Here is a 21932-nt window from a genome sequence, read left to right as displayed (position 1 = left end):
ATCCAATATCGATGGCTCTCGCGAAGAGGCACCAAACCTGTGCATAGAAACACAATTACAGCCAATAATACCAACGCGGGTCGCGATGCAACGGGCTGCCGGTACATACTATGTACAGACATTATGTGGCTTGTCGTCAGCGCGGACAGGTAGGAAGAACTGGTCCCTGGAGTCGACTGGAGGTGCTTGTTTAGCCGCGGCAGGGTTCGCTCGACTCTGGGGAAATACCCATCGAATCGACGTTGCTTCGCACGCAGCAAGGTATCATCTAACCCAGCTTCTGAGAGACTCCTTCCACACGCTTAGGGCTTAGGCGGATGCGACGGGTAAACTGCCTGTGCTGTTCAACTTAAGATTGGAGTCTAGAAGATGCCGGATTTGATCATGACAAGGTCTTTATAGGCGCTCGCTCCTTTTCCACCCCTCAGGAACAGGAACTATGGATGATGCGAAAACAAGCCAACGAACGAGAAATCGGATCATACCATGCCACGTCGCATCATATCATTCCCTTTCTAACCTCGTCTTTCCTTTCCTCCCAGAGTGTCTTCCCAGTGCACGAACACACTGTCTTGTCGTTGTCCCACATGCCGGCACTCCTCGCGATGACGCCCACGACGGTGTTCTCGTCATTCGTCAACCCCGCCCCCGCGATCCCTTCCGCCTGTCTGGATACGACCATCGCATGTCCGATGACTTCCCAGACCTGGAAGGGGTGGTCCAGAAACACGGCACCTCGGCCATCTTCTCCAATCTGTATGGTGCCAAGGATGCCACGAGGCTGACCCGTGCCGCTGCCGCCCGCCCAGACCGGACCCGTAGATGTCGCGCCGAATTTGAGGTCGCCGTATTCTCGTATGCTGGCCGAGTATAGGCCAGGCGCGACGCCGCGCAGCGTGAGGTCCACAAGAGTTGTGGTCGGAGAGACTTGCACCATACGGGCTAAGCCCCGTACCTCCCTGTCGCTGGCTCCTGATCCTCCTGTGGCTGCTTCGGGGTCAGAGGCTGGTACTAATGCCTCGCCGCCTTTCTCGTTGCGGTGGTACGTCTCGAGGATGCATACAGCGGCACCTAACGAACCATATCCCACGGGGGATTTGTGTCAGCCCGGCGAAGTAGCCCTCTCATTTTCTTCTAGTTGCTCGAATGTTTCCTTCTCCAAAGGAGGGAATCTAGGGCCCGGCGTGGGGGCTATGAGGGTGAGGCTATTTAGGGAACGTTTCAAGTCCCACGATAAACGGCTGATGCCTTGCATGAAACGGATTTCGCGGAAGCCAATCAACACGGACGGAAACGGGGCGGTGGACTCACTGTTGGATGCGCCTGACCCCCGCAAGATGGCATCCCGACCAGTCGCTTCGATGGCGCTAACAATCGCAGACGGTGCGGCTATTCGAGAAAACCAGTCGAGCTGTTAGTCCTAGACCGACCCCAAGCGGCCCGTCCGCCGTCCGGCAACGCGAACGGCCATCGGAGATAGCCAGCGGGACCTCACGCGATCGAATGTGTCTTACCGGTTCCCTCAACCGCTACGAGCTGGTCCTTGAGGTTGGCATCGACCTTGGAGATCCCCCCAAGGCGATACAGTGCTTCGGATATTGTGCTGACACAATGATCGCATGTCATCGGCACAGCGAATAGAGTCTAAAGGTGACATGTGTATTCGATCAGTCCGCTCCGTTCTGACATGCTTGAGCTCATATATCCGCCTTCTCGGAGCTACTTATACCATCACCTCCTTGACCCGGACTACTTTTGAAAAAGACGAGGGGAAGCCGGAATGGGATACGATAAGTCGAGCGAACGGACCTGGAAGGGAGTCTTGACGACGTTCAAGGCCGCCATCTTGTCGTCAAGGACGATAGGATGTGGTGTATCTTAGTGTGGCTGCTTCTCCCGCGTATCACAGCGAAAATATGGCTCGGTAGCAGAGCCAAAACAGAGGAAGCTTAGACGCTGCTGCACAGAAATGGAACGGGGTGCCGTCGTGTAAATGTATCAGCATCAAATAAAGTTAACCAGAGGAGGGTGGAGAGAGATGAATACCGACGACCTGCGAGGAACTAGTAGAAGCCATCCAGCTACATAACAGACGATCGAAGTGCCCACCTTTTTATTTTGCCCGGCAGTAAGAAGCTGCTTTGAAATCGCAATCCCACTTTCCCAGGCTTCGTAAAGTCGGTCCTCGGCGCTTGAGATTGGCGGGGTCTGCGAAGACAGTGGCGTGTCTCTTATCGATAAACATGGTCTGCAATGTAAGGTGGGGCCGGCTCTGGAGCACGTGATCTCCCAACTCCCTACCTCCCTAGGTACCTACCTACCTTATCGAATTCTGCTAGACCTTCAGCGAAGTCGCGGAGCCACAGATTACCCACCCACATACATACCTCCTTGGAGACGACGACCGACTATTGTGATTGTGCAGCCAGGGAGTCGCCGAGGCAACTGTGGCGATATACATACGTTCATAGCCCGGTACTGCTGAGCGGATAAACCTCTATTGTTGACGACGAGGGGCCAGAGCTCCTCGAGAGCCATCAATCGTCATGTCGCAGACCATCGGGCTGGTAGGCAGAATCTCTCCGTCGTAACCCTCTACCGCCGTCCCTCCCCGTAGCGCCCCCCCCCTCATCCTGCTCTCTGAAGCTCACGGGCGCCGGACGGAACAGACAAAGCTAGCCTACTCGCGCGTGTGGCACCACATCTCGGCGAAGGACCTGCACCCGACGCTCTCGACGCAGCCGGGCGTGACGCCGCCGACGCTGGGGCGGCTGGCGTCGCGGATCGCCGTGATCCTGATGGGCAAGCACAAGCCGATCTGGGACCCGTCGACGGACTGCGGCGACTACGTCGTCGTGACGGGGTGCGCCGCGCTGCACGTCACGGGCCGCAAGAAGTGGCAGAAGACGTACTACCGCCACAACACGCGGCCCGGCTCGCTGCGCTCCGTCACCATGGACGTCCTCATGGCCAAGTTCGGCGGCGCCGAGATCCTCCGCCGCGCCGTCAGCGGCATGCTCCCCAAGAACCGCCTCCGCGACAAACGCCTCGAGCGGCTCAAGGCCTTCGAGGGCGACGCCCACCCCTACAAGCAGAACCTCCTCCGCTTCGGCGGCGTCGAGGTCGGTAAGCCCGGCTGGGACCAGGCCGTCAAGGCTATCAGGTACGCCGACACGCAGAGGTTATAGTACGGAAACCCCCCATTGGCGAGGATACCACAAGAGTGGAGGGCAGGAGGGCTAGAAAAAGAGGCATTAGCCAGGTTGGGTCGGCACCGGGACTCAACAGAGCAATGATCACCGAGCAAAAAACGCTTAGCCTTGTATATCCAAATTGTACCGCGTCGTGTACACGAATTACGAATGCATCTCATGACAGACTACGAAGCGACGGGGGTCCGCCAAGCCATCGATCACTATGAACCATCCCGAGTATTTTTCCTTGCATGTGGCGTATGTACCTACGTGAGGTGGCCAACGTGGGAACCATCGGACGGAGAGTACCACAGTCGGAAGGTGGCCAGTCAGAGTTCGCACAGTGAGAGCGCAATCCTGATAAGTCATGAATTCGAACATGGATGCCTGCGCGATGTGGTATCTAGATACTAGTAACCGAGCCAGATAGTTCCCCTCACACATTGATCATGAGAATGGTTCACTTCGTGGCCCACGCGCTTTCTCCCCTGCCCCTTTTGCCCCCGAAGCAATTACAATTTAGGAGTAGCCAACAGCAAAATTCATAAGAGTCGTAATCCACCATACGAACGCCGGAGACATGATTTATTTATAAAACCACACGGGGGGGGGGGGCGGGGGGCGATAGATCTAGAGAGAGAAAGAGAGAGAAGGGGAGCTAGAAAGACTAGGTATAAAGAGGTAGGTAGGTAGTCTAATCGCGTGATACTTCGACCTTGATGAGCCCGTTGGGTCCGGACTGAGGAGCGTATACCTCGGCATCTTTACCGGTGTTTTTGAGGCCCTTGTGCCATGACAGGTCTGGGAGGAGAGATTAGCAAAAACAGGCTCGTAGGACGTGATTTCGCCGCGACGGAAGTGGCAGGTCTGACTCACCGATCTCGAAGTAGTGCTTGTTGGGCAGGGCGTAGGTCACGGACGCGACGTCGGGGGCAGCAGCGAGGATCTGCTCGGCCATCTTGTACATAGTGTTCTGGACCGAAGGGCTGCTCTCCTCGGCGAAGGTCTTGAGAGAGATGCGGCGGGCGTCCTGCCAGGCGGCGTCGAAGCGGGCGACGCCGTCGGCGACGGCAGCAGGGTCGGCGAAGGTCTTCCAGGTCCAGGTGGCGTCGATGTCGGTGGAGAGGATGCGGTCCCAGGTCTCGGCCAGGGTGGTGAACTCGTCGCGGACGAAGCCGTGGAAGGCGGACCCGGTGCTCTTGAGCACGAGCAGGCCGCCGATGCCGCTGGTCAGGGCGACGCCGTCGCGGGTGACGCGGGCCTCGACGTTGCGCGTCTCGTCGCCGTCGCGGTAGAAGCTGTGCGGGTGCTCCTTGCCGTCGACGACGATGCGGGTCCACCGCTTGACGGAGATGCTGACGTTGGCGACGGTGATGTGCGCGTACGTGTCGAGGAAGTGCCGGCCGAGGAGGCTCGCGTACAGCTCGGGCGGGTTCACCGGGTGCTCCTTGGCCTTGATGTAGATGGTGTTCTTGATCGAGTCGGTGGCCACGACGACGCTGTTGTCCGCCTCCGTGTACGAGCGCTCGATCTCGCCCTCCAGCAGGCAGCAGACCGTCATCTCCGTCACCGTATGCGTGCCCGACGCCTCGTCCCGGTGGACCTTGTACACGCGGACATTGTCCTTTCCGTAGCGGGCGGCTGATACGACCGGCATGGTGAGCTCAGGAGACGAGTATGCTAATTGGGTGACTCCCTTCTCTATCGGCGTTGGGACCTCTTTCCTTTCCCTCGGGGAGGAAAAAAAGAGAAAAGCTGGCGTAGTCCAAAGTCTTACGCTCCGCAAGCGTGGCACGAGAGCAGCGATATCAGGGGTTGGCTTAGCTCTGTGTGAAGGACGAATCTATCCTCGACGGAGAGGGTGGTCGATAAGGAACAATGAAAAGATAAAAGATAAAAAAGATAAGAAATAGGGTATATGTCTATTACACGCCTGTCTCTCTCTCTCACTCTCTCTCTACAACTCTCACTCACTAGTCGAGTGTGTTCTCAAGGAGAGGTCAATAACAAAGAAAAAGGAAACCACACAGAGCAGGAGAGAGACATGCCGGCGCACTCCAAGGTTTATATAGACGTCTCACCCATGGGGAGCTATTAGCAATCGGGCATCTACATTTCGCCTACGTAAGATGCATGTAGTGACTGTAGGTGTAAGTGACCGAGTGATAACGCCCGCTTCATCCAAAACTAGGGGTCACCGCCAACGAAGCTACTACCGAGCTGGGTCTCCCTCTGACCCTTTCTGCCAACCCCCCCTCCTCCTCTCTCTCTCTCCCTCCGTGATGAACCCCGTCCCCCTCCCCCCCCCCGGATCAAGCTGCATACGCACGTCTCATTGCCCTAACGTCACTAGATCCCGTAGAGCTTGCCTACGGGGACACAGGGGCGTAGGCGTGCAAGCGAGTCCGGGACTTAGAAGTGGTAGGCAAGGAGGAGGCAGTTAGCTTGGCCCCCCTTCCTGCAGTGCTGCGGTGCCTCGGTGCTTGCGGCATTGCGGTATTGCAGCTTCGGAAACCGCCTGAAGCGGCTGCATCTATACGAGCTGGGGGAAGGGGGGAGAAGAGAGGGAGGGGCGGGGGTTGTTTAGGTGGAAGGCGGAGGAGAAGGACGAGGTGGGAGGTGACATAGATCGAGAGAGGTGTGGTGGTGTATGGATGCTGGCTATGAGGTACTTACCGCCTACCTACCTGGACAGTACCCGGGACAAGGGGAGGAGAAGTCCGCAAGTTGCCGATAGGAGGAGTTGACGATCGATGGCTGGTGTGTACCTCCCAACGAGGATGTACTCGGTACGTAAAGCACGTAAGCCCACGGCTGGGTCGAGCGCGTACCCTGGGTAGGCGACTACATGACGGCGGTGGGAAGGATTGAGGTTGTGGGAAGAGAAGACGCAGGTATGAGCCGAAGGTGTGCGCGTGGACGGACGCATAGAGCGTGCATACAGGTTAGGTACCTAACCGAACGTACGCATGCCGATGCGTCTAGAAGGAATTGGGTATTGTCTCGCTCAGAGAGAAGAAGCGAAGAGGGGGGTTCCCAGTAAATCGGCTCCAGTCCACAGGCTTACGGGTCGCCCACGTCGCAGCTCAGGGCGGCCGGGGCTTCTAATACCACCCCGGTCGTGATGGACGCTGGGCTGCAGGCCCTTTACCGCACGCTTATCCCCAATGGCGAGCTTAGCGGCTCCTTACACCATCCTGCATCGCACGGAGGCCGCCGAATCCCCTGAGGCTTTGGCCGTCTCCTCCCGTTGCCGGACCTTGCCTGATGTATCTATCAGGTAATCGACCACACACGTGCGCATGCGGTGCACCGCGCGTTGTACGTTATGCCTATCACCACATGTGCCTAGGTTTACTTACGACCGGCTTCGTATATATACACGTTAGGGAGGTAGGTAGGCACCTAATAGGGGGAGGCATCCGGCGGGTGGAAATCGAAATCCCGCAGGTCGGTCCCCTTTATCCTTATCCCAGCGTCGTTGTTATCCTGCGGTGGCATTCCCCTCTTATCTCGCTCTCCCTTCTCGCTCTCCCTACGAGGAGGTACCTCCCAACTCCCATGCCCCTACAACATTACGTACATAGGTGGGTAGCCTGCCTAATCTATAGGGTAGTGCCGATAAAGGCATACTGATAATGGGAGGGGACGGGGTCGGAAGTTTTCCACTTCCCGCCGGCCCGGCGATAGGCACGACTTGGTGCCCCTAACCTAGTACAGCCCGCCTCACTGTCCGAGAGCTCCATTTTCAACTCGATTGCCACGAGCGAACACCGGAACAGACGGTCGCGAGGCGGTCACCTCGTACGATGTTATTGACGCGGGCGAATTGTCCATTCTCGATTCGCTAGTGTGACGAGAACGTCGCTGGCTTGGGTACCGCCCCCGCCACTCGTATCTGCAAAGGAGACTGGCCGCAACCAGAGACAGCCGGGCGCCACGGTTGCTTGATATGTCAAGTTCTAGGCTGTCGCCTTCACCGGGCATATTCGATGCTGCTGTGGATTTGCAGCCGGGACTAGGTATTGCTGTCGAACCAGTCTCGTCGCCAGTCTCGGTTCCCCTCCGTTGCCGGCAGCGGTGTCTCAAGGAGACAACCGGTACTGTCGATGACCGATTCTCTTCCCTACTCGTCGTATCTCGACCGTATTCTGCAGTACCGTGCCACTTCTCCGTACCGCCTCATCCCTAGGTGAACTCGGGATAGTTGGCCTAGTGTTCGTGAAGCCTACCCATTACGGATGAGGTCATCCAACTTCGAGGATAACTTGGCAAATATATACGCATAGGCAAGCTCTTTTAATCTTCGCAGGGGATCACCTGCTAACTCGTTCTAAATGTCTTAGCAACGTCATATACAGACTATATTTAGAACCGTCGTGCTTGAAAATAGAGACGTGTCGGTCGTGTCTAGTTGCTGACGCCAACGTTGTCGCAGGCCGGTGAATCGCCCTTCCTGTCCTTCCTCCTCGACGACGGGCAATAAAATCCTCCGGAAAACGAACTAAGTGGCACTTAGACGCAAAAAGAACTGAAGCGGTTTGCAAGCTTAAGGCCCCTGTCCATGCGAACGGCATGGCCTTGGTATCCGGCCGGTATGTTTTGGCATCTATGGTCTTCCTCGTCGTGAGTATACCTGGGTAATACCTCTTTTTTCGTCAGCGAGTGGAAGAGGATTACTATACTTAGCCTCCTGTCTTCCTGGTGTCCATACACACATATATATGCATATATTGGCAATTAAGACATCCTACAGGGCTGCGGCCGAACGGGCCCGCCAGACTCAGATGGGCGATCTTTACGGTACAGGACGTTTGAGGAATAGGGGCTGACAACTCCCGCTTCCACCTCTTATGTGAAGCTGCTTCTTTATGTGTTCGTGCGACACAACTCCCTGAGGAAATACATTAATATGACAGATACGGATGTTCTAGGAAGGTCGATCTATACACCTTTACTCATCACAAGGTCTACTTCCCTTGCTTACCCCATAGACATCTCGTACCTACGGCTGATGTAGGCCACATACTATATCGTATGTTGACTTGGATGGCCATATTATTGGGGATAGTGTGGTCGGGGGTAGCCATGAAATTTATCTATATATTCTGCCTTCTCAGGCCTCAATGAAGCGGCCCTCGAATTGCAAATCGCAGAATACCCAACTACTTTACGAAACCACATCTGGCAGATTTGGATCAAACCTCCCGCCATGCGCGCCTTCAAAATCACGGCGCTGGCACTCCTGGCGTCTCCCCTACTCGCCTCCGCCACGATGGTCTTCAAGAACAGCGGAACGAAGGCCGGCTGGGACGGGATAAACCAGGAACACCAGGGCACCGTGTCCCAAGTCAAGGACGAGACGTACCGGTCGGACACGGCGCTCAGGATGGTGCAGGTGTATGACGCGAACTACCGTGGCCGGTACCATTCGGAGGTGTATAAGAAGGACGTCTATCGCGAGGGCGACGAGGGGTACTACGGGTTCGCGTTCCGGCTGGATCCGGGCTGGGACACATCGTCGAAGCAGTCGTTCAACGTGGCGCAATTCATCGCAGACCTGACGAAGCACCCGGACAACCGGTGCGGCGACGGCTACATCCCGTCGATGATGCTGTGGGTCGAAGGAGACAGGCTGCAGATCCGGCGCAAGGGCGGCGACATGTGCGCCGCTAGCATGGAGAAGTACACGCTCGGGCGCGTGACGCCGGGCGCGTGGCACCGCGTGGTGCTGCGGGCGCGCTGGTCAAGCACCAAGACGGGCTCCTACAGGGTCTGGCTCGACGGTAAGGAGGTGCTCGCGCGCGACGGCATCGTCAACGCCTACCGCGACAGCCAGCGCAGGTTCGGCTTCCAGTTCCGCGTCGGCCTGTACGCGAACGGGTGGCACGACAAGGGCCGCATCGAGGGCACGCAGCGCACGCGGCGCCTCTGGATCGACGAGGTCGGCATCGGCAACACCTACGCGGAGGCGGACCCCGGCAAGAGACAGCCCCGGCGGCGCAACGTGCAAGACGCAGGTGCTGCCAAGGAGGGGGAGGGGAGCCCCTCGACTCCTCTGGGTTTCGATTCTTGAATATTTGGGGTTTGAGCATGGATAGATGCTTGGATTAGAATGCTAGGAGTGGTCGCCTAGGAGGCGGCCTGTTGTATATAGGTAATAGATCTATACCCACCTACGGCGCCTTGGTCGTCTGCTTGTAAATTGACGCTGCCGATGTCTGGGCGTGCTTGTCTCTGGGGTACGAGTATTCCTTTCCGGAGCATGGGTAGAATAACCTTTAGTATTGGCGTACCTATATTTTGAGGCACAGCAACTTGCCCATCCAATTGATGGATACGTCACACTTCTACATGCGTACATGACCACTGGATATATGTCGCAGCCTCAGATGGCTTCGGGAATAATCGTAGATAGATCGCCATCCTGTCGCGGGCACCCAAGATATCGGGAGAGAGACCTTAGGTACCCAAGGTTAGGAGGTTGGATGTAGGTCTTAGCCTCGTGATCGTGTAGCGTTAGGTACAATAGGTACCTTACCTAAGGCGCGTATCACAGGTACTGCTCTGCAACCTCGGTGGCATGGAGATGTAAGCCAGAGACAGCGGGATGAACACGCGTTTCTGTGGACGTACGCACCTGATGTATCTGGGTCGTACTGCGCAATGTACTTCCCGGCTCGGCCTCAACGGTCTGGAGTTGGCAGCGCAGCCGGTGTACCGGGACAACCGGGCCCGTGCAAAGCCCATGCGGATTCGGCGTCCGAGGTAGGGGTGCGGCGGTATCGCTACATCGTCGAGTCCTGCCTAGGTACCTACCCAGGTATCTACCCAAGGTAGACATCATAAGGCCTGCCCCGCCTTTTGTCTCAGCTGAGGAGATGGCCGTCGATTACATAAATATAGATACTTAATTAAACTTAATAAAGCTAAAATCTTTATAAAGTTCAGCTAGTATTTAGATAGATTTTTTAAAAATTTTTTTAAATAAAATAAAATAAAATAAAGTTTAATTTTTAGATATTTTTAAATACTTTTTATTAAAATAAATTTAAAAGCTATATATTTAGAATTACTTAAATTCTTTTATTTTTTTTATTAACTTAAAATATAAATACTAAAAAAATATTTTTATATAATTTTTTATGTATAATAACCTTTATTAGATACTTTTCATTTAGAAAGAACTTGTAAACGCCTTTTTTACTACCCGGCTACCTTTACTTAGTAAGAGCCGCTCGTTTCTTATTGATTGAAGGCGCTACTAAACCAGGCCCGTTTTTGCATCCTTGGAGCCTTAGACGAATTCCCTAGAGGAATCTCTCCCTAATCTTTTGTCCGCTATCGATCAGCTGTCCCTTCGAGCTCCAGGTCCCCTCCATCCCTGCTGGCTGGGCTCTTGGCACAGGCGGCCGGCCATCCGACCCCGTCTCGGTGCTACCGCTGCATTGGGTGGGATCGGTGGAGGGCTGGATCGATACCAAAACCAGACATACACGAGCACCTCGACGACGCCTTCGAGAATCCCCTATGTGCCTCTGATGTGATAACGGCCAACGCTTCTTCCTCCCTGCTCAATCGCCCTTAGTTGGACACCCTCTGCAAACCCCTCTCTTGGCGCCCTTCTTTTGCGCGTTCACTAGCGTCCCTGCCGATCGTGAGATCCCTTCCCTGCGACGGGTGGCAGCCCAGCCCGTTCCTCTGGAGCAGAGCTGTCTGGCTGGCTCCTTGTTGCTCTCTGTCTGCGTCGGCGTCCAACTTGGCAATTTACCACACATCATCAGCTAGGTCGTGCACCATCCGTCCATCCATGCACCGCATTCCGGCCCTGTCTCAGCTGGTGGGCTTGTCGTCGCTGCCACGATGCTAAGCACCTCCGCCTCCGCCACGCCGACCCAAAAGTCGTTATCTTCGCAACCTGCCCCCTCTACCAACTCCCCCGTTGCTACCTCGCGACCGAGCCTCGATCGAGATGGCGGCCTTCGTCCACCCACTACCGCCGCTGACGGTGCCCGAGCCATGTCCTCTTCGGCCATCTCCTATGCCACAAGGGGCGCCTCCCTGAACCCTTCCCAGCCTCCGGGTAGTTTCAGCTCCGACTTGCGCGGCCAGGCACTGCAGTCTAGGGCGGGTTCGAGGGCCGATGTCTATGGCCGGGACAAGCTAGACGAGGAGGAGGAATCTGTCGCCGAAAATGCCATCAATGCGCTGAAGGACTCGCTCAGCCGTGAGATGAAGATTAAGGAGGGGAGCGAGAACATGCTGGAGGCCCTGAATGCCAAGAAAGCGAAGCAGACCAAAGAACAGCGCCAGCGGGTCGAGGCCGAACTTACCGCTTCAAACACGAGGATAAAACAGCTAAGGCAGAAGATTACAGACGCGCAACGGTCCAAGGCTACACCCAGCACGCCGACGAGGAGCCGGAACGAGGGCCTACTGCGGAGCGATGGCGTGCGGTCACCCCCGAGCGCGTCGAGGAGCGGCGCCGGATCCGACCTGGACGAGCCGACGGAATCCCCGACCTATGCTCTCGCCGAGACACTGCAAGCGCTCGAAGTCGAGGGCATGCCGCCCGAGTACTACGTCGGGTGCGCGAACAACCTGGTCGATCTCTTCAAGAGACACCCTACACTCAAGTATGACCTGGTCTGGTCCATATTCGGGGACCGGATGCAGGTCATGTTGCTGAGCGGTAGCAGGGAGGTTGTCGCGTCCGGATACCGAATGCTGCGATATTCTATTTCCGACATCGCCTCGCTCAAAAAGATACGGAGTCTGAACACGGATTTTATGGTGGTCGTCTCTCTCGCCAAGGATCGCAAGGCTGACGTGGAACGTGAGCAGGCCCTTAAGTTCGTCCGTGCCTTTCTCGACGTCAAGGATGGCATTCGTGAAGTGTCCAGGGCGGTGGTTAGGACCATTGCCGCTGTCGCCGAGCAGGTTGAAGACCGGCTGCGGCCGATCTGTCTAGAGACTCTTGCCGAAATCCTCCTGCGGGACCCCGCGCTCCTGGTCGCGTCCGGAGGCTTGGTGCCGTTGTCAGAGGCGCTCGGCGAAGGCACTTATAAGTCGCCTGAATCTTTGTCTGCAGCTTTCCTCTACCTACTCGATTCGCCGCATACCCGTAGGTATCTGCGAGCCGGCTACGAGCTAGAGGTTTTGTTCACAGCTTTTACCGATGCCTTGTTCTCGTATGAGACGGTCGTGAAGCAAAACTCTAAAGCCATTGCCTCGGCCCTGAAGAGCTGGTCGGGGCTCATGACCTTGTCTATGTATAACTTCCGGGCTATCGGTTCCTTGATATCAAGTCTAATACTACCAAATCCCGCCATAAGGGATACCGTAATAGACTTGCTCTATTCCCTTCTTCGCATAAAGCCTCCGGCCTGGGCGACCTCGTACCTTGCCGGACGGCGCTTGACGACGTACGGGAGAGTCACGACGTTGAAAGCTTCAACACCGAATAAGGACGAAACCGTCTACGAAGACGATGGGGCCGACCAGAATTTCGTAGAGCATTACACCGCGCTGCTCTTGGCCATATTTATTAAGGCGGGAATGATGCCGAACCTACTTCGAGTTGCTCAGGACACCGACGATCCTACGCTGAAGCGGAAAACGACCTTGTTGATCGGCGAGACCTTGAAGCTCGCCAGTAGAATCCTGCCTCCTTCGCGGAGCAGCGAGCTTCAGTTGCTTCCAGAGCTCTTCACCGCCGCTTCCAAATTCAAAGACGAGGCGCATTTCAACGCAACCGGCATCGTCTACCAGATTAGCAGTGTAAGCCGAACGCTCTACCGCTCATCCCCGACAGGCTACGCACCGGGCTACCTCCCCTCTAGTAGTATGCTAGAAAATCTGGGCAACGCTGAAGAAACGCCTAAAGCCAATTCCCTGGTCAACACTGATGACGCTACGTTCCGTCAGTTGCTGATAGACTCGGGAGTCCTTGGTCATTCAAACCCTTCTAAATGGAATTGGGATGTTGTTCTCAAGATTATAGAAGGCCCACTCATGAACGGCAAGCGTCTAGAGGAGGCCATCAAAGCATCGAAATTCGCCAAGAGAATTGTCGGCTTTTATCGACCCTTCAAGTTTAAGTTCTCGGAGATCAAGAATACGCGGAATACCCAGAAGTATGTCAGGGTCGGCTGTGCCCTGATCCATACGCTGCTTCAGACGGCCGAGGGGACAAAATACCTGGTGGACAACAAGTTACTGAGACAGATAGCCGAGTGCCTGGCTCAGTGTGATCCGGTAAGGGCAATCGCCATGGTTTTCTGGACAGGCTTGCTCACTCTTTCTCTAGACCAGCGGCTTAACTGCTCAGTACCCGATGTTCTCGAAAGATCGCCTTACTGACACGTTATGCGGCGGCTACTTTCCCATGCTCGGTGTTTTGAGTGGTGACCCCAGGGGGCTCCAGATGCTCGAGAGGTGGCGGATTTTTAACATGATGTATCACATTGTCGATTTCAAGCAACGCCCGGATCTCATCAAGCTGCTTCTCGCAAACCTCGATTACAGTCTCCAGGGCCACCCCCGCGTACTCCTATCCAAAGCTCTCACAGCAGGCACGAAAGAAATGCGGATACACGCCACCACGATGCTGCGGAAATATGCGACGAGGCAGCGGGTTGCGCCAACGGGTCAGCTCATCTCGGACTCTAAATGGGCAATCCAACTGCTTGTCACCCAGCTTTACGACCCGGAAGTCGAGGTATGTGCCACAGCTGTCAAGATTCTGGAGAAGGCTTGCAATAGCAAAGCTTTGCTGGAATACATAGTGGAATGCCGCCCTGCGCTCGATCACCTCGGCGAGATCGGGGCCCCCTTGCTACTCCGCTTTCTGTCTACCTCCATCGGCTATCACTACCTGGACGGGTTGGACTATATTAGTAATGAGATGGATGACTGGTTTCTCGGACGTAACGATGCCTACGTCGGCCTCATCGAAGCCAGTCTAGCGCGCTCTTTTGTAGACACGCAGGAAGACCAGCCGCATCGCCTTAGCATCTACGAAGAGGATCTTGATATAGAACAAGATAACCACGTACCGCCTCACTTCTATCGAGAGTTGTCCCGCACCAAAGAAGGCTGCAAGCTGCTCGAGGACAAGGGCCATTTCGAAGAATTTGCTTCGACGATTCGAGAGTACGGAATGCAGTCAGAGGACCCGGAACTTATAACGAAAGTCAAAGGCTGCTTATGGGCGGTCGGAAACGTTGGTTCCATGGAACTTGGTGCCCCATTTCTAGAGTCAACCGACGTCGTGGAACACATTGTTAAGATCGCCGAGTCTCACGATGTGATGAGCCTGCGAGGTACCGCCTTCTTCGTGTTAGGACTGATATCGAGATCGACCCACGGGCTAGAAATACTTTCCGAGTATGGTTGGGAGTCGAATACAACCCCGCTTGGGATGTCGCTGGGGCTCTGCGTACCCTCGAACCTGTCCAAGCTTCTCTCATGCACACCTTGGAAGCACGAGATACCCGGATCCATCAGGCTCCTGGATACGCAGAAAACGATCCTGGAGCCCCCGGAGGTGGAGATCATAGAGGACGACGAGACGAATCGGCGGATCCTAGAGCTCATGACCGAGCTAGGCAACATGGTGCTCTACAAGAAGGCCAAGGTCGAGCTGTCTCAGCTGCGCCACAACAAGGCTCCCGGGTTCCGGCAGCCGGCCCTCTTCCGCAAGGTCCTGGCGCTGCTGGAGTGCCACCATTACCGGCTGACAGACCGGCATCTGGTGATCGAGCTGTTCGACAAGAGCGTCCTGAGACATATCGTCTACGGCGAAGAGGGCAGCGACGACGCCGAAAGCAGCTCGGGGGACGAGCAGAGGACGGAGCGGCAGCGCAGCGTCAGTGACCCGGCCGAACTGGAGAAGATTTCGTTGCAGGCTTACCAGTCGTCGATCTAGTATACCGACGTTGAAAGAGCGCGAGGGTGAGCTTTTGGGGGAGGGAGGCTCGAGGGGCCAATGAAGGCCTGGATACGGGACAGGCTGTACAAGTCGGTTTTGGTTTGCCTCTTGGGAGCAACGGTCCAGCTGTAAGATAATAGACCCGACATGATATCAACACGCTTCATTGCACCGCGCGCATCGGAAGGGGGGAGAAGGGGGGTCGGGGAAAGAGGGGGGGATTCGTCTTTTGTCTACTTAGTTCTCTCATCCCTTCACTATTACCGTCACCACTATCTCCCCAGGTTCAAATAAGGAAAATTGGAGCGTGGGCGTTTTTTGGGTTTGAACGAGGGAGACGCGAGGCCCTACCCGCGCCAGGAAACGCGAGGACAGAAAAGCGCCGTCTGTCGCGTCCGGCTGCCGGCGTGTATGTATATGTATATATTTACACCTGTTTCCGCGTCTTGTCTCTTCTGATTCTACGTAAGAGACAGGGATCGGAATATTGAAGGCCCTGCGTGAGAGGTAGATCTAAAAAGAACATACTAGCACCACCTACTTAGACCCGTGTGGTGGCGCGCGCGCGCGCGCGCGCGTGGTGCGAAATGGTGCCGTGTTAAGAGATACCTAGATCGGCTGGACGGGCATCTACAGACGACGTAGAGAGCAAAGAGGGAGATATACTGCTTACGTGTGGGGCGTAGACGCGGCGCGCAAAGGATATTATAACGAGCAGCTTTTCCATCTCCGTGCTCCAGCTGTATACATATATATATATACACCCTCAACAACGCAGGCGTGAGTACTTACACGCCGCAACCCTCAGAATTCTCCTCTTTTCTCAACCTCACAGGCGAACCACATGAACGTGATGGTATATCGGCCGATCGATAAAACAAAAAACAGCACCCATTCCGCTCTTCACCCTCCAGCCTACCTGGGCAGCCCCCTCTACTCATCATCTTCGTCGTCGTCGTCGTCGTCGTCGTCATCGTCGTCCTCCTCTCCCTGCTCCTCTCCCTGCTCCTCTCCCTGCTCCCCTCCGCCCTCCTCGGCCCTAGCCGCCTGCGCCTCGGCCCGGTCCCGCACCCACTCGGCGGCGCGGGCGCTGACGCGCTCGCGGGAGCGCGCGTCGCCGTGGCGCTCCTCCCAGTCGGCCCAGCGGCGGAACCACTTCTTGGCGGCGCGGGGCTTGAGCCCCTGCGCGCGCGCCGCGCGCTCGAACACGTCGCGCACGGCGGCCGGGTCGGCGCCGCCGGGCGCCGCGGCCTCGAGCTCGAGCAGCCGGGTCCACAGGTCGAACCGCCGCGGGAACGTCGCCAGCAGGCCCTCGAACATGGTCCGCCCCAGCTCCGGGTTCCGGTGCGCCGACGTGAACTCGAGCCCCGCGAACCGCGCCATCACCCCCAGCCGCATCCGGGGCGGCAGCGCCTGCGTCGCCCGCGGCAGCAGCGCCCGCGCCCGCGCCGGCTCGTTCCGCACCGCGTGCAGCCAGTGCGCGTAGTTGTACCACACCTTGGGCGACTGCGCCCCGAACTTCTTGACCAGCGCTTGGAAGAGCTCGTCCGTTTTCTGCATCCGAGATATGGTTAGCTCTGGTACTACTGCCTAGCAGGTAAGGGGGGTCAAGATGCGACTCACCTCCGTCTTGTCTTCCTGGATGTAAATGCTGGCCAGGCGCTGGTACACTTCCTCCTGGTCGTTGACCTGGCAGGCGCGCTTGAAGACTTCGCCGACGCTCTCTTCGGTTCCGAACCGAACTTCGAGATTCAGATACGCGACCCAAGCGTTGAGCTTCTCCGTCTCCTCGGAGCTGCTGATAGTCGCCACGGCGCGCTCGGCAACTTCGCGGGCTTTTACGAGCTCGCTGACTTGCATCTGGAGGGCCATGTACTCGATCCATAACGCGGAAGAATTCGGCTGCCGATTGAGGAGCTGCTCGTAATCGACAGCTGTCCTCGGGCCAAATGCATCCAGATCACCGCTCCTATCCACCTCGATCTGGGGCTTCCGCCGCTTCTTTTTCTTTTCGGCGGCACCCACATCCTCGTCTATCTCCTCGTCTGCCACGTCTAGCTTGTCAAGCGCATCGGCGGACCAGTCAAACCCACCGACATCGAGCGGAGCAATCGTGGCATCCTCTCTGTCTACCATCTCGCTATCTTCGTCTTCTAATCCTTCATCTGGGTCGTGAGCAGTTCTTACGATAGGTAGAGAATCTTCCGCATCCGCCATCTCATCGTCGTTATCTTCACCGTTGCCCAACAGTGCGGTGCCAGCATTATCTTCATCTTCGTCACCGCCCTCAGCATCCGTATCTTGGCCGGCGTCCTCAAAGTACGAGGGTTTTAGACCGAAGCTAATTCGCCTTTTTGATTTATCAACCTCCAGGACGATTGCTTTGACTACGTCGCCTTCACTGAATAGCTTTCGTGCATCGCGGACGAGCTTCTCAGCCATCTCGCTGCGGTGACACAACCCGCTGACATTTGCCGAACCATCAACCACGATGAATGCGCCAAATTCTTCTACTTTTCTGACCTTTCCCGTGACGATCTGGCCTTCGCGCAGGTCCTCATAATTTATGAGCGGCACGAATTCCTTGTCAACGACCGAAGCCTTGAGGCTCATTTGTACGTGGCCTATGTCTGAGTCGATGGACACTATTCGGCCTTTAACGAGCTGATCAACCTGGTATTCATCCTTCCAGTCTGTAAGGAATTTGTCCGAAAGATCGCGAATTTTGACCATCGCTGTAACATCTCCGCCGAGACGCACGAAAAGCCCCTTATCAGAAACGTTTTTCACGAAACCTCGAATCACGTCTCCTACGCTGACTTCGGATACTCCAGTGATCTCACGGTCCTTGACAGGCACCGAGGAGTTCAGTACTCTTGAGTGACGGGTTGAGAGCCGGATCTTCTTGTTGCTATTATCGACATCGACAACCGAAACTCGGATTGTGTCGTTCTTAGTATAGGGCAATGTATTCGCCTCACTGTAATCATCACTGAGATCGATGAGATGAACCGGCCCCGAAACAACGCTGCTGAGTTGCACTATGACCTGCCGCTCGTCGACTTTCTTAATCCAGCCGGGGAGGACCATGTTCTGCTTCACGGTATCCCACGTGAGATTCGGTGACGAGTTGCGAGGGCGTGCCGAAAGGTCAAGACGGCGTTCGGCCGCATTAACCGCTAGCACGCGTACTCGTAAGGCGGATCCAATCGGAAAATTTGATTCGAGTTTCTCAAGCTGAGATACATCGTCGGATATTTCCAAGGCGGTGATCCTGCCTCGAATAGTAGGCGAAAGGGTGACCCAAAGTGTCGATTTCTCGATGTTGTTGACAAAGCCTATATGGAAAGAGCCTATTTCGAGTTCCTCAAGTGACAATGCCGTAGAATTTTCGCCCTTTGTATCGCTTGGCTTCGCGGACAACTCCAGGACCGAGTTAGCCGACCGGTGTGTTATGGGGAGGTAACGGTGGTTTCGAGCATCGTGGACACCCAAAACTCGAACCGTGATTGTGCTGTTCACGCGGAAGCAGCTCAGTGGAGCCTTGTGATCAGGTATCTTATCCCAAGAATCAAACACCTGAGACACGTCTACACGACCCTGAAAGCTATCGAACAGCTTGACATTGAGCTGTGTGCTCTTGATCGACACGATCTTAGCCTTGGTAATTTTGCCAATGGATACGTCCATCGACGAGATCGTTCCGCCTACTAAGTTCTCGACGTTGTTTGCCGCAGCAGAGGAAGCACTGGGTCGCGAATCCTTTTCCCTCTCCTCCAACAACGAGGAGGAAACGACGATTCTGCGGTGATCCTTGTCGATCGAATCAATCTTGACGAGGATCGGGTCATATTTTTCCAACCCGAAGTCTGTTTTCTCCTGATCTTCTCGAGGCAACTTCGATTTGGGCAGCAACGCGGTAAGCAGACCGCAAAATTGAACGAAGACTGCCGTGCTCGTAATGTTTCTCACGAAGCCTTGTCGAGGCTCGCCGACTTTAGCCTCCTCCAATGAAGTGAGGAGCTTGCCATCCCGGCTAGCTTTGACAAAACTAGGCTTCTTCGTCAGGGCGATGAACCGGCGGCCCTCGTTCTTGTCCAGGACGACAAGGTCATTAAGGGTTTGTCCCACGCGAATTCGCTTTAGGGCGGATTGGCATTTGCCAGGTCGATCGGCTAGTTGCCATACGGATATGATGGCTTTTAGCGAGCTATCGACCAATTCAACAAAGACGTCGTCTTCCGTTTTCTGCGCGACTTTAGCGGCGACAATATCCCCAAACTTGAGCTTCTTGAGTGCCGCCTGCTTATCAAGGCCAAAAGCAGACGGGTCTTTGCAGGAGACGAAAAGCTTATTTGCCTCGATGTCAAAATTCAAGATGTGGACGTTGACAACTTGTCCTGCTCGGAAGTGCTCCTTCGGGTCTTTAATATAGGCCTCGCTCATTTCTGAGACCGGCAAGAATCCTTGGAGGGGGCCATAGAATTGTACGATGGCACCGCCGGGGAACACCTTGATGATAGTGCCTGGGATCTGCGTCCCCACGACAGCTTCTTCGAGGGACTTCAGGGGGATCGCATCGGAGTTGACGAGGGTTTTCTTTAATGTGAGTTTGACTCTCCGTTTGGTCAAGTCGGTGGAAAGCACGCGGGCTTTGACCTTGAGTCCTTCTCGAAATTTCTTCTCCGGATGCTGCAGCCGAACATCTGCTAGATGCATTTCCGGCACAAATCCAACGATGCCTTCTGCGAGCCTAACAAGCAGACCACTGACACCATTTTGGTCCACCATCAACTTCTCGATCTCACCATTCACAACTTCGCCAATGGGGATGTCTTCGATCCGCAAAAATGGCTGTTCTAGGACGTGTTTCTCGAATGACAGCTGGAACATCCCATCGAGGGCGTTGTACCCCACGATCCGGCCGCGATGCACGGAGCCTGTCTTGAAAGGGCCTGACGACTCGGAGAGTGAGTCGACCTTGCCGTCCTTGACTCTAGAGATGTGCACAAACCCAGACACGCCGTCAACACCTAGATCGACGAATAAGCCGATTTCTGGATCGACCTTGGTAACCGTACACTGCTCTACTACCGAAGAAATGGGAAGAGCGTCCAAAGGCGACGTACTTGAAGCTGTCAGCTTCGACCGTAGACCCAACACATGATCGAGTAGAGAGATGCCAAGTTTCGGATCCTTAGCCGTGGGAAAGTTGCAGATCACTCGAGCCTTGTACTTCTTGCCAACTTTGTACCGAGACTCCAGATCCGCGACCTGCGGACCAAGACCTGAATGGACAAGGTCAGCCGTGACGTCCAAAGAACCCATGACCTTGCCTAATACTCCGCGCTTGGTGATTTCGGATACCATCAATTCCACAGACGATCCTGGTAAGAAGGTATTGATCGTCGTCGCTGTAGACGCAAAGTTCTGAACCCTTCCGATTTTGCTTGAGAGGGTGGTCAACTGCGCAACTTTGCCATTGGTGCTCTTGCCCGTAACGAGGCACAGAAGGACACCCCCGGGTTGCAACTGGGATTCGTGGATGTCCTCGGCAACCTCCTTACGGGGGAGAAACCCTCGCAGGTCAGAGTCGGAGAGTTGGAATTCCATGACGAAGCCGTGGTCTTCGGCGCTGACAATAGTTGACATGATGGTGCAGTTTGTTACTACGTCTTGGCACGACAGACCGGTGTTGGCGAGGTCCGGGCGCAATGACAGTTCGATGTGTCTCCTGGGCTTAGTCGAGGGTGTAGCCGACTCTTCAATAGTGGAGGTAACATAGGCACGAAGATATTGTCCGACTTTGAAGAGAGCCTTCAACTCAAGCCTGTCCCCCCTGGCATCCTCTTCGGCGTCCTCCTCGCCATCATCGGCTGCTTCGGCGGCTATCCTGTCGTTCAGGACATCGCTGATGGCTGTGATTGGTACGTGACCGGTGAGGTTGTTTGGCAGAGCAAGGGCGAGCTCGAGCGTGTTGATCTCGGCGACTTGGCCGAGGACTAGGGAGCCTTTGACAAGACGCTGGCACAATAGTTAACATCTACAAAAAATCCAGACGGGGCATTCTGTATGCTCGATTGAGACCAACCTTGTAGTTGAGGCTCTCGATCTTGGCGCCTGCCTCACGGTGGACCGGCGTGGGTTTTTCTGCGCGTGACACCCGGAGCTTTCTTTTCTTCCTCGACGGCTGGTCTGCCCCTCTCGCGGCCTGTCCCGTACCTTGCTCGAAGAGGACATCCTGCTTCGCCTGAATCGAGATCTGCTTATGCTCGAGGGGGGTGAGCACGCTACCGCCTCCACGAGGAAACAAGGGCTCCTCCTCTCTCAGACGTGACGTGACAGGGGCACTAGGCAGCTTCGACTTTGTGCTGGGTTTCGTATCGCTTTTCGTAGAGGTCTTGTCGGATTTGGGTCGTTTCGACGGTCGAGATTCGGCCTGCGGTTTGGAAGACTTTGAAGCGGATGCCCCAGGGGGGTCTTTCCTTTTGAGAGAGCTCATTGTCTCATGTCTATGCGATTGTCTGGCGTACGTGCGGGCGGGATGGAGGCAGAGAGATCCAAAGGCCGGAATATGATGAGAGATTCAATTAGCTGACGGACCCGGAGAACCTTTGCTGCGATCGACTGGCTGTATCTAAGTGGGATGGGATGTGTCTATGTGGGCACAGCTTCATCTTTTTTTCAACCGAAAATCTCTTGGTCTGATTATCGATAAGCCCCGTCTGCAACGTCAAGCAGGTACGTACTTGGGAGTTTTAGGAGCGATAAGAGATGATGCGGTCCATGATAAGCAGCTTGCATAT

The 21932-nt window shown here is 55.5% G+C and overlaps 6 protein-coding genes across 6 annotated transcripts; 3 read left to right on the top strand and 3 right to left on the bottom strand.

Annotated features, from left to right (window-relative positions):
• Positions 1-326: 326 nt before the first annotated feature.
• GGS23DRAFT_455406 (heavy-metal-associated domain-containing protein) lies at positions 327-2147 on the bottom strand. Its single transcript, XM_051514051.1, has 5 exons — positions 2110-2147; positions 1810-1956; positions 1515-1644; positions 1312-1389; positions 327-1071 (listed from the first exon to the last, which is right to left on the bottom strand). Exons 2-5 carry the CDS (start codon positions 1843-1845, stop codon positions 500-502), a joined length of 816 nt encoding a protein of 271 aa, XP_051373317.1. The 5' UTR covers positions 1846-1956; positions 2110-2147; the 3' UTR covers positions 327-499.
• Positions 2148-2396: 249 nt separating this feature from the next.
• On the top strand, positions 2397-3272 carry GGS23DRAFT_455463 (ribosomal protein L13). The gene is made up of 2 exons (XM_051514052.1): positions 2397-2567; positions 2670-3272. Exons 1-2 carry the CDS (start codon positions 2547-2549, stop codon positions 3186-3188), a joined length of 540 nt encoding a protein of 179 aa, XP_051373316.1. The 5' UTR covers positions 2397-2546; the 3' UTR covers positions 3189-3272.
• A 476-nt stretch (positions 3273-3748) lies between these two features.
• On the bottom strand, positions 3749-5087 carry GGS23DRAFT_455795 (uricase). The gene is made up of 2 exons (XM_051514053.1): positions 4071-5087; positions 3749-3995 (listed from the first exon to the last, which is right to left on the bottom strand). The coding sequence occupies exons 1-2, from the start codon at positions 4849-4851 to the stop codon at positions 3889-3891; spliced, it is 888 nt and encodes a 295-aa protein (XP_051373315.1). The 5' UTR covers positions 4852-5087; the 3' UTR covers positions 3749-3888.
• A 3319-nt stretch (positions 5088-8406) lies between these two features.
• GGS23DRAFT_595323 (polysaccharide lyase family 20 protein) lies at positions 8407-9270 on the top strand (the record flags this gene model as incomplete). Its single annotated transcript, XM_051518294.1, has 1 exon — positions 8407-9270. The coding sequence occupies one exon, from the start codon at positions 8407-8409 to the stop codon at positions 9268-9270; it is 864 nt and encodes a 287-aa protein (XP_051373314.1).
• Positions 9271-10457: 1187 nt separating this feature from the next.
• On the top strand, positions 10458-15327 carry GGS23DRAFT_560982 (Rapamycin-insensitive companion of mTOR, N-term-domain-containing protein). The gene is made up of 2 exons (XM_051515918.1): positions 10458-13451; positions 13504-15327. Exons 1-2 carry the CDS (start codon positions 11058-11060, stop codon positions 15121-15123), a joined length of 4014 nt encoding a protein of 1337 aa, XP_051373313.1. The 5' UTR covers positions 10458-11057; the 3' UTR covers positions 15124-15327.
• A 732-nt stretch (positions 15328-16059) lies between these two features.
• GGS23DRAFT_595321 (nucleic acid-binding protein) lies at positions 16060-21628 on the bottom strand (the record flags this gene model as incomplete). Its single annotated transcript, XM_051518293.1, has 3 exons — positions 16060-16680; positions 16750-21150; positions 21218-21628. The coding sequence occupies 3 exons, from the start codon at positions 21626-21628 to the stop codon at positions 16060-16062; spliced, it is 5433 nt and encodes a 1810-aa protein (XP_051373312.1).
• Positions 21629-21932: the final 304 nt, after the last annotated feature.

The sequence above is a fragment of the Durotheca rogersii genome, assembly GCF_024521655.1.
Source record: "Durotheca rogersii strain YMJ 92031201 chromosome Unknown GGS23scaffold_6, whole genome shotgun sequence".
In the NCBI taxonomy this organism is placed as follows: domain Eukaryota; kingdom Fungi; phylum Ascomycota; class Sordariomycetes; order Xylariales; family Xylariaceae; genus Durotheca; species Durotheca rogersii.
Note: the sequence above shows the minus strand (reverse complement) of the source record. Positions and strands in the feature narration are given on the sequence as shown.